General features: G+C 36.0%; 1 protein-coding gene across 12 annotated transcripts in view; it reads left to right on the top strand.

The window, feature by feature from the left end:
• ZRANB3 (zinc finger RANBP2-type containing 3) overlaps positions 1 to 12246 on the top strand; it is a 332321-nt gene that overhangs the window by 22516 nt on the left and 297559 nt on the right. For 11 of the 12 annotated variants that reach the window (XM_054549318.1, XM_054549309.2, XM_054549308.2 and 8 more), the window contains exon 2: positions 4166 to 4333. In XM_054549318.1, the coding sequence (XP_054405293.1) occupies positions 4166 to 4333 (168 nt within the window). Of the gene's footprint in view, positions 1 to 4165; positions 4334 to 12246 lie in introns of those variants that run through there. The other variant, XM_054549317.2, reaches the window with a different exon arrangement.

The raw sequence follows: 12246 nt of genomic DNA, 5'->3' as shown, positions 1-12246 counted from the left end.
CTACATATTTTTAAGTTCTTTATTTATCCACATATCTATTTAAATCATCAATGAACCACACTGTAATCTTAAATTCAACTGAAATTTTTTTCTGTACATTTTCATAATGTTTTAGATTTCTTTTATCTTCATATTTAATTTTTTTCTCTTATTTGTGCCTATTAAAACAAATTTTTGATTAACATAACTTTAGTTTCATTGTTTATTTTCACAAATATTGTGCCTTGGCCAGGCACAGTGGCTCACGCCTGTAATCCCAGCACTTTGGGAGGCAGAGATGGGCGGATCACGAGGTCAGGAGATTGAGACCATCCTGGCTAACATGGTGAAACCCTGTCTCTACTAAAAATACAAAAAATTAGCCGGGTGTGGTGGCGTGCGCCTGTAGTCCCAGCTACTCGGGAGGCTGAGGCAGGAGAATGGCATGAACCCAGGAGGCCGAGCTTGCAGTGAGCCGAGATCGCGCCACTGCACTCCAGGCTGGGCAACAGAGTGAGACTCCATCTCAAAAGAAAAAAACAAACAAGCAAACAAAAAATACTGTGCCTGAGTCAGTCCTCATAAAAATAAATCATGTAAGCGGCAAAGGGACCCCAATTTACCAGATTTTTTTGGAGTGTCTATTAAAATTTTTTACCGAGTAAGTAAAATGAAAAGGAGTCGTTTTGTTATTCTCTCTCTCTCTTTCTTTTCTTTCCCTTTCCTTCTTTTCTTTTCTTTTCCTTTCTTTTCTTGATAGAGTCTCACTCTGTCATCCATGCTGGAGTCCAGTGACAAGATCATAGCTCAAATTCCTGGGATCAAGCAGTCCTCTGAAGCCTCCCAAGTAGTTGGGACTACAGGCATGCACCCCCACAACTGGCTAATTTTATGATCTTTTGTAAGCAACAAGATCTCGCTGTTTGCCCTGGCTGATCTTCAGCTCCTGACCTCAAGCTATTCTGCCTCAACCTCCCAAAGTGTTGGGATTACAGGGATGAGCCACTGCACCCAGCAAAGAAAACAAACAAAAAAAAGGAGTCTTGAATAAAGATGATAGACAGCCACATTTTTTTTTTTTAATTTTTTACTTAACTTCTTGCCAGTGTTCCACCCTAAAACATTGCATCCTTTATCCCATTGACCCTAAAAAGTGCTCCTGAAACTCCTGTTACTTCTGGAAAGTGGACATGGTTTTCTGCTGCTGTTAGCCTTGCCAGAGGGAATTTTACTTAATCTCTGCTCCTTTGAGTTTTGACTTTCTAAAGTCCACAATAGGTATATCTGATCAGTAGCTCTAAGGCAGGCTGGGAAAGTGTCTGATATTTCTCGTGTGTATCCATTCTCTATCTCTCCCTATAGGAACTTCAGACTCATATATTTTCAAGCATACCGAACATTTCCACTTCGTATCTTATAGCCATCTCAAAGAAAATCTGTGGATTTTTTTTCTCCCCTGTTTATTTATTCTGGAGTCCTCACCATCCCAGCCAATTGCATCACTAACTCCATCACTCTAGGTCCACATTTTGATTCTACATTTCTGTTATTCTCTACATGTACTGCATCAGCAGGTGCTGTTTGCTTTACCTCTGATATACTTCGTGAATCTTTTCAGTTTCACTGCTAAAGGTTTTTTGCCTTGTCTGTTGCAACCTGAAAACAGTTTTCCTGCTTTCCCTTTTTGCTCCATTCTCTATTCCTTGCTAAGTTTTGTTATGGGGGTGGTGGTGGTGAGAGGGTCCTAGGGAGGGCCACTCATGAGTGTTTATGAGGACCTTATTCAAACAGAACTGACTCATAAATCATTTCTAAATTCAATTGCCTACTGAAGCAGTGGAGGCTTTGTTGACTGGCCAAATCTTATAAGAACATTTGTCTCCTGCCTCCTTATTGATATCTTTGTCTCCTTCAGGTGTTTTTTGAAATGTGAGTCAGATTGTGTCATTCCCCTGTTTAAACCTTCCATTCAGTACTGTCCAATAGAACTTAAAGTGAAGAGAGAAATGTTCTGTATCTTTACTATTAAATATCGTAGCTACCAGACACATGTTACTGTTGAGCCCTTGAAACATGGCTGGTGAAACTGGAGAACTGAATTTTTAATTTTAATTAAACATTTTGTTAATGGTGTATGCGACAGCACAACTCCATTAGCATTCCTTCCTTCTTAAAAAGGAATCCAAAGTTACTATCAAGGCTGTATATGATTTGGCTCTTGTTTATCTCAGTAGCTTCATCTTACACTATTCCCTTCTCTGGATCATCAGCCACATTGGCTTTTTTTTTTTCTTTTTTTTTTTGAGATGAAGTCTTGCTCTGTTACCCAAGCTGGAGTGCAGTGGTGCGATCTCAGCTCACTGGAACTTCCTCCTCCTGAATTCAAGTGATTGTCGTGCCTCAGCCTCCTGAGTAGCTGGGATTACAGGCCTGTGCCACCACACCCAGCTAATTTTTGTATTTTTAGTAGAGACAGTGTTTCGCCACGTTGACCAGGCTGGTCTCAAACTCCTGACCTCAGGTGCTCCGCCCACCTTGGCCTCCCAAAGTGCTGAGATTATAGGCATGAGCCACCGTGCCCGGTCCACCTTAGCCTCCTTTCTGTTTTCTGAAAACACCAAGCCCTTTCTCAATTTGGGTCCTTTGCACTGATGCTCTCTGCTTGGACTGCTCTTCTCTTAATTTTGATCCTGGGTGGCTTTTTACATCTTTCAAACAGCACTTCCTAAGACAGGCCACTCTTGGTCAGCCTACCTAAAGTGACCAGTACTCTCTTAAATTCCTTACACTATTTATGCTATATTATAATTAATCATCCTTCCCATTCGATCAGGTGTAGCTGAAAACAAAAAAGAAAAACCATCATATTTATTTATTTGCTAATTTTAAGTTTTCCCCTGAAGAATATGAGCCCTACGAGTGTGTGGGTCTTGCTTCTCTAGGTTGTGGCATGTAGTACCTATTTGTTATTAATAAATAAATACTTGCTTTGTTCTTGACCTTCTTAGTAGACACAGAAGTTGGTTACTTTTTTGGATGGAAGAGAGCAATAGTTACAGAAGTCTATATGTAATTGAGGAAAAAAGCAAACTTTTTTTTTTCTTGAGACAGAGTCTCACTCTGTCACCCTGGCTGGAGTGCAGTGGCATGATCTTGGCTCACTGCAACCTCTGCCTCCTGGGTTCAAGCGATTCTTCTGCCTCAGGCTCCTAAATAGCTGGAACTACAGGCGAGCACCACCACGCCCAGCTAATTTTTGTATTTTTAATAGATACGGGGTTTCAACATATTGGCCAGTCTGGTCTTGAACTCCTGACCTCATGATCCACCCACCTCGGCCTCCCAGAGTGCTGGGATTACAGGCGTGAGCCACCGCGCCTGGCCCGCAAACTTTTTTTTAAAGATGAAATGAGATAATACATAAACAGGAGGCAGGGTACCACCTAAATACAAAATATTATTATTTGATAGGCATTATAGTGTAGTGGTATAATAGGACATTTTCTTCCAGAGTTATAAGAATTTACAGATATATGACATTTTTATGTCATAGAAAATTACAGTAACATCTGTGGAAAACCAGGGGGTGAGGAAGGCGTTAATCAGGCAAAGTGTTATACTGTGGATTCAGCTCATTAAAAATAATTAATTTTAATATTTAAACAATTTAATAATATTACATTAATTTAATTAGTATAAATTTGATTTTGAAGTTAATGTCTTTGTATTTTATAATTTTTTTAAATGCAGCTTTACCTCACTCTTAGAAAATCTGGTGTGATATGAAAATGTGGATCCATAAAAGGATAAATTATTAGAGTATTCATCTTTCTCTAGCAGATTCATCCCTTATTTTAAAAATTATTCGATTTGTGAAAAATCTAGTTTATTTATAATTTTTTAGTAATAAATTTGTGGCGTTAAACTGGTGTATGGTATATGGTATTATGGCTCAAAATGAAATAGTACATGCTGAGTTCCTAGAGAGTGCATTAAGTAGTTGCTTTCAAACTCAGTGCTTTGAATTTTCTTAGTAGCTTTCTGTGAGAATATGATTTAGTTTATATAAATGGTATGTCAAAGCTATTTATAAGTACTTTAATATTATTTATATGTGATTCTGTAACATACTTAGTAATATCTATTTCTTATACCCCTCCCTTTTTTGTTTTTTCTTTGTTTTTAGGATCATCATGCCTAGGGTTCATAACATAAAAAAGTCTCTTACACCTCACATTTCTTGTGTGACAAGTGAATCTGATAAACTGCTGGATTTTTTGCCTGACAGACTAAGAGCAAAGCTGCTTCCATTCCAGAAAGATGGCATCATTTTCGCCCTCAAAAGAAATGGCAGGTAAAGTTCTTCTTTTAAGACATGCTAAAAATGTTAAATTCCTGGCAAGTGTATTAAAAACATAGTTCTGTTCAAACTATTGTTTTTGTGTATTCACAGTCTTTCTTTAGTAGAATTGATTGTGACCAAGTTAGCTTTATCCATTTACTATGGTTGACTTATACTTCATGTTGAAATATATTGAACCAATTGTGATTTCTTAAGAGAAAGTATGTTCAGTTATCTTAATTATTTCAGTTATCAGATATTCTCAGCAACTCATATATTGACGGTTTTCTAGAGTGTATTGCTTTCACATGAAACTACTTCAACTTATTTCCATCGTTTTTTGGTTTTTTATCTATTACCAGAAGGATTTTTTTTTTTTTTTTAATAGACTCTGCCCTTTCACCCAGGCTGGAGTGTAGTGGCACGATCTTGGCTCACTGCAACCTCTGTCTCTTGGGTTTAAGCGATTTTGCCACATCAGCCTCCTGAATAGCTGGGACTACAGGGTGCACGCCACCACACCTGGGTAATTTTTGTTTTTGTTTTGTTTTTTTTTAGGGATGGGTTTTCACCATGTTGCCCAGGCTGGTCTTGAACTCCTGGGCTCAAGTGATCCTTCTGCCTTGCCTCCCAAAGTGCTGGGATTACAGGCATGAGCCACTGCACCCATCCATTGTATTCTTATTCTTTTTATTTTCCACCTTAGATTTAGCAACTTCTGGGTGTGTCTTATGAGTACCTTATACTACTGTCTGTATTTCTTTACTTTTTTCAAACTTCATGATAGTTATATGATCTCTTCCATCAAATTGGGCCATTATATTGTTTTCTATATTTTTAAGGATAGCATTATCTTAGTTCCACAGTCACATATATCATATACTTTCTCTTCAACATTTTATTATGAGCAATTTAAAAAACATACAACAAAGTTGAAAGAATGTTAGAGTAAATGCTTGGTAGAGGCAACACCCACAGTTTATTATTAACATTTTGCCATGCTTGGTCTATCACGTATTTATCTATGAATCCATCCTTCTATCCTATCCCATCAGTCCCTTTTATTATTTTCATTCATTTCAAAGTAAATTGCAGACATTATTATACTTTCCCATATATACTTAAGTATATGTATGATTAACCAGAATTCATATTTGTTTACAGACTTTTTTTTCTGTTGAGATTTAATTAATGAAATGTACAAACCTTGACAAATGCATATACTCTTATAACCCAAACCCGTCATCCTAGAAAGTTACTTCATTCCCTTGCTCAGTCAGTCCCCACTCTCACATTGATCTGATGTTTTTTATTTTGCCTGTTTTTAATGGTTTATATAAATGGAATCCAGTAATATGTGCTGTTTATGAAAAACTTCTTAAAATTGTTGTAATCTTACTGAGATTCATGTATTAGTAGTTTGTGTCTATTGTACACATTTGTATTTATAGCTGTTAGTTGACACTTAAGGTTATATATCTGGTGTTTTTCACCTTACACCTGCATCTTCTCAGTTTTTCCAGCCTAGACATCACTTCTGTAGATTTCCATTGCTTTTATGGAGTTAGAAAAGTTGTACTCTTCCATATTCACAGTGTTAACGGTCCTCAGATTCCTGAAGATTCAGTCACAAATGACATTTTAAACTGCCATTTGACAGCCTTTAGGTATTTCATACTTGTGTGGTTGGGCTTCTCACTAGTAGAAAGAACATACGCTTTAGGTTTAGACTTGGTTGAAATCTGAGCCACTTACTGTCTCTGTGATGCTGTTCATGCTTCTTTAACAATTCATACTTCAGATTCGTTAACTATAAAATGGATTTGATAATCCTAATTACTGTGGTTAAAAAAGAAGCCCGAGTTCTTCATAATGGTGAAATTAAATGCCTTTTCCCTTTTTCGTAGCTAGACTTAGTAATTTCCAAACACTTGTCCCTGGACTGTTAACCAGTCCTAACAAAATATGGTTACATGTAGCAAAATGAGAAAATAAAAAGTGTGCTGTTCATAAAGCAAAATTCATTCATTTTAGAGAACTTTCATTTATTTTGAGCTTAAGTCTTCTTTTTTGGAAGCTTAGAATTGTCCTTTCTTTTCTGAAAACATGATGTTAGTAGTGGAAATTTTTTATTATCTTATTTGGCAAATGAAAACTTGGCAATGTTTCCCATCAAGTTTTTTGTTTACTTGACCATGAAATAATAATTTCAGGATTTAAAAATAATTTAAGGATATATTTTATCTTGAGTTCGTTCTTCAGTAATATTTTCGTTGGCAATATATGTCTGCTTTAATAGTTATTTTTTTCTTAGCCCTTTGAAGGTTGTATCCTCCTGTCTTCTGGCTTCCATAATTGTCATTGATAATACCCTTGAGTCTCAAAATATCACCTTACAGATGACTTATTTATTACAAAGGGAAAAATTACAAAATGGCCAAGCTTGGTATTGCTAATAGTGGGACAGCCACATGCATAATGTGGTGCACAGGAGAGACATAACATTAACTTATGTGGTGTTCTTACTGGAAACATTTGATCTAGGAATCATGGCGAAACAGTCCAACTAATCCAGAATGTAGAACATTTTTTCAAGACAGCTGACCTGGACTCTTCAAAGGATTCAGTGTCATCAAAAATCAAAGGAAGTAGCATATCAAGGAAAGTCTCTAAATTGAGAGAGACCTAATAACTATACCATCTGAAAGTAATGCACGAGCCTTGATTAGATCCTGGATCGGCAAAAAGAAAAGCTTTAGGGAACGCTTTTAAGATCACTGGGAAAATTTCATCAGGACTCTCTTTAGATGATGTTATTGGATTAATGTTGATTATCTTAGATGAGGTAATGGTGTTGTTGTTGAATAGAAGAATGTTCTTGTTTCTGATAAATGCATGATAAAGAATTTTCAGACAAAGAATAATAGTGCTATTGTTAGTGCTATACTTTCTACATTTTCCCAAAAGAGAAGGACTTATGTTCAGAAACATTTTGAGTGGATAAGCCAAAATGTTAACAGTGTGAATTTAGTGAGTAGTATATTCTGGTGGGTGTCTTCATTGGTGAGTGGTATAATCTGTGGGGTATACTCGTTGAATTATTCTTTTTAGCTTTTCTATGAGTTTGAAATTTTTCAAAATAAAAAAAAAATCAGTCTAATTTTTGTTCCTTTGTGCATCATCTGACTTGAAGATTTTCTCTTTGTCTTTGGAGTTCTGCAGTTTCACTATACTTTATTCAGTATGGTTTTCTTTTTATTTATCCTGTTTAGGATTGTTGTGCATTTTAAATCTGGGATTTGTGTCTGTTGATTCTAGGAAATTCTCAGCTATTCCCTCTTCAAATATTGCTTCTCCCCCATTTGTTTTGTCTGCTGGAATTCCAGTTAGATTTATACTTGACCTTTTTACTTCATCCTATGCTTCTATTAATGTCTCTTATATTTTCTCTGTCTGTGCTACATCATGACTGTTTTCAAGTTCTCTCATAGAATTCATAACTGGCTGGTCTAATCTGCTGTTTCACCAACCTATTCAGTTTTTTAAAGTAGTTTTTTTTTTAACTGATATGTAATTTACATGGACAAAGGTACACAGATTATGAATGTATAGCTTGAGGAATTTTCACAGTATAGCACCACCAAGATCGAGAAATAGAACATTGCCAGCATCACAGAAACCTCCCTCTTCCCCCTTCCCAATCATTACTACCTCCTTTTTCTTGAAAAGTAACCACTATCCTGACTTCTAACATTATAGATTGCTTTTGCCTGTTCAACTATATTATTGTAATTGTATATTCTTTTGTATCTTGTTTTTCTCAACATTATTGTGAGTTCAATCTATGTTTTTGTATGTGGTTGTAGTTTGGTCATTCTCATTGCCATGTAAAATTCCATCATGTGAATATACCATAATTTATTCATTCTACTGTGGAGCATTTGTGTTATTTTTAGTTTGGGGCTCATAGAATAGTAATGATATGAATGTTCTTATACAAATCTTTTGGTGAACATATATACACATTTCTGATGTGTATCTACCAAGAAGAATTGTTAGGTCATAGGTTGTGCATGTTTTCCACTTTAGTAGATAATGCCTGTATTAGTTTGCTAGGACTATCATAAAAGCATACCGCAACTGGGTGGCTTAAACAACAGAAATTTATTTTCTCACAGTTTTGGAGGCTAGCAGTCCAAAATTAAGGTGTTGGCAGGGTTGGTTCCTCTTGAGAGCTGTGAAGGAATTATCTTTTCCAGGGCTCTCTTTCTTGACTTGTAGGCTACTGTTTTCTTCCTATTTCTATTCAAGTTGTCTTCCCTCTGTTTATGTCTCTGGGTCCAAATTTGCCTTTTTTATATGGACACTAGTCATATTGGTTACATTGGTGATACCCTAATGACTTCATCTTAAGTAATTATGTCTGCAGTGACCATATTTCCAAATAAGGTCACATTCTGAGGTACTGGGTGTTTGAACTTCAACATATGAATTTTGGTGTTACATAATACAACCCATACCACTGCTAAACATTTTCCAATGTAATTTCACCAATTTTTACTTGTATCAACAGTGTTTAAGAGTTCCACTTTTATCTCATCCTCATCAACACTTCATTTTGCCTATCTTTATTTTCATTTTAGATATTCTGGTAGGTATATAGTGATGTACATTGAGGTTTTTATTTACATTTCTCTGATGATAAGTAAAATTTAATACCTTATCATATGCTTATTAGCCATTTGGACATCTTTTGTTAAATGCCTGTTCATGTCTTATCTGTTTTTCTTCTGGATTGTCTATTTGCCTTTTTCTTATTGTTTTGTAGGAGTCCTTTTGTCAGATTTATATTCTGGATATGAGTCTTTTATCAGGTATATTTATTGCAAGTAAATTTTCTCAGGTTGTGTTTTGCCTTTTCCTTGTCTTAATGATGTCTTCTGATAAGCAGAGATTCTCAATTTTAATGTCATCTTACATAATCTTTATCCGTATTCATTCTATGGCTAGCACTTCTTTCATCAAATTTTAAAAATCTTTGTCTACTACTATTGGGGGAAATCAGCCCCCAGTATTCAACATGGGTCCTTTTCTATTTTCCCTAAGTGTCGCTGGCCTGAGAAATAAAGGGAAAGAGTACAAAAGAGAGAAATTTTAAAGCTGGGTGTCCAAGGGAGACATCAAATGTCGGCAGGTTCTGTGATGCCCCCCAAGCTGCAAAACCAGCAAGTTTTTATTAGTGATTTTCAAAAGGAGAGGGAGTGTACGAATAGGGTATGGGTCACAGAGATCACATGTTTCACAAGGTAAAATATCATAAGGCAAATGGAGGCAGGGCAAGATCACAGGAATGGGCGAAATAAAAATTGCTAATGAAGTTTCAGGCGCGCATTGTCATTGATAGCATCTTATCAGGAGACAGGGTTTGAGGGAAGACAGCCAGTCTGACCAAAATTTATTAGGTGGGAATTTCCTCGTCCTAATAAGCCTGGGAGCGCTACAGGAGACCCGGGCTTATTTCATCCCTTATCTACAACTGTAAAAGACAGACGTTCCCAAAGCGGCCATTTTAGAGACCTTCCCTTGGGAACGCATTCTCTTTCTCAGGGATGTTCCTTGCTGAGAAAAAGAATTCAGCGATATTTCTCCTATTTGCTTTTGAAAGAAGAGAGATATGGCTCTGTTCCACCCAGCTCTCAGGCAGCCAGACTTAATGGTTATCTCCCTTGTTCCCTGAACATCGCTGTTATCCTGTTCTTTTTTCAAGGTGCCCAGATTTCATATTGTTTAAACAATTTATGCAGTTAATGCAATCATCACAGGGTCCTGAAGTGACATTCATCCTCAGCTTACGAAGATGACGGGATTAAGAGATTAAAGTAAAGACAGGCATAGGAAATCACAAGAGTATTGACTGGGGAAGTGATAAGTGTCCATGAAATCTTCACAATTTATGTTCAGAGATTGCAGTAAAGACAGGTATAAGAAATTATAAAAGTATTAATTTGGGGAACTAATAAATGTCCATGAAATCTTCACAATTTATGTTCTTCTGCCATGGCTTCAGCCGGTCCCTCCGTTCGGGGTCCCTGACTTCCCGCAACATACTACAAAGTCATGAAGAGATTTCCTGTGTTTTCTTCTAAAAGCTTTATTGTTTTAATTTTTACATTAATTCGATTTACAGTCTACTTGGAATTGTTTTGTGTATATGGTATGAAGTAGACATCAGGATTGATTATTTATTTATTTATTTATTATTTTTTAGAGACAGAGTCTCACTGTCGCCCAGGCTGGAGTACAGTGGCACCATCTTGGCTCACTGCAACCTCTGCCTTCTGGGTTCCAGCGATTCTCCTGCCTCAGCCTCCTGAGTAGCTGGGACTAGAGGTGCACACCACCATGCCCAGCTAATTTTTGTATTTTTAGTAGAGACAAGGTTTTACCATGTTGGCCTGGCTCATCTCGAACTCCTGACCTCCATTGATCTGTCCGCCTTGGCCTCCCAAAGTACTGGGATTACAAGTGTGAGCCACTGCGCTCAGCCTCACTTACTTATTTTTAAATTTATTTTTACATATGAATGTCTACTTGATCCAGCACAATTTATTGAAAAGACTTTTTCCTACTGCATTGTAATGTTACTTTTGTCATAAATCAAGTAATTTTATGTGTATACCTTTCTAGATAAGTGCTGTCTAATGGAACTTTCCGCTGTGATGGAAATATTCTTTATGTGTACTGTTTAATTCAGTAGCTATTCACTGCAGATGGCTATTGACTACTTGAAGTGTGGCTAGTGCAACTAATGACTGAATTTTTAATTTTACTAATTTTAATTAATTCAAATTTAAATAGTTACATGTTTAGTGCCTACCATATGGAATAGTGCAGTTGTAGATTCTTTGTTTTGTTTCTCTGTTTGCAATCTTTGTGTCAGTACCATACTTCTTAATACTTCTTACTGTAGCTTTATAATAAATATTCTGGTATCAGGTAGTATAAATCTTTCAGCCTTACTCTTTTTCAAAATTGCCTCAGCTATTATTGACTCTTTGCATTACATATAAATTGTACAAGTCATTTATCAATTTTCACAAAAAAATGTGCTGGGATTGTGAATGGAGTTTTACTGCATCTATAGATCAGTTTGGGGAGAATTGATATATTTATAATACAGACTATTTCATTCCATGAACATGAATTATTTTTTCATTTACTTAATTGCTCTTTCGGTGTCCTGTATATCTCTTATCTTTTTTTGTGTGTGCTGCAGTTTTGATATTTTGTATTTAGCCATATTCAAGCTTACTGATTTTATCTTTTGCTGTTAATTAATTTATTGAATTCTCTTAAGGATGAGACCATCACTCAATATACTTGAAATCAGAAACCACTCAATTTCTTTCTTGATAAGCAAGGGAGAACTGTGCTTCTTAGCCATGACTTTCTAAACAAAGCAGAGTTGGTATTGCATTGGGCTTTGGAAGCCTGGAGACTTTCAAAAACAGGAGTGTTTAAGGACTGTCTGAAATTTCTGTGTAGAGTTTAGGGATTAGCTGACTACCAGAGAACAGTTAGTCCTTTCCTTTCTTGAAATTGTAGAATAGGGACATTTAACTTTCTGTTCTTAATTTCAGAAAGTATATTTTTAAGTCCTAGAATATCCAGTTCAGTTCTGCCTGCTTATGTTGGTAGTGTCTTGTTTTTTGCAATGTTTTGATTCTGTGTCTTATTTCTGTAAATATTTAGAACATACTTATTTATGTAAGTCATACTTATTTGCATATTTGAAGTCCTTTAGAGGTTGATTTTGCCTTTTATTGTTTTATGTGATGGTTTATTTCCCAGTGTATTTGCAGATGTCTTAAATTTTGTTTTAATAAATAATCTTAATCTGCGGAGTTTTTTTTTTTTTTTTTTTT

This window comes from Pongo abelii, chromosome 11 (genome assembly GCF_028885655.2).
Source record: "Pongo abelii isolate AG06213 chromosome 11, NHGRI_mPonAbe1-v2.0_pri, whole genome shotgun sequence".
NCBI classification, from domain to species: Eukaryota; Metazoa; Chordata; class Mammalia; order Primates; family Hominidae; genus Pongo; species Pongo abelii.
This window is presented reverse-complemented; position numbering and strand designations above follow the sequence as displayed.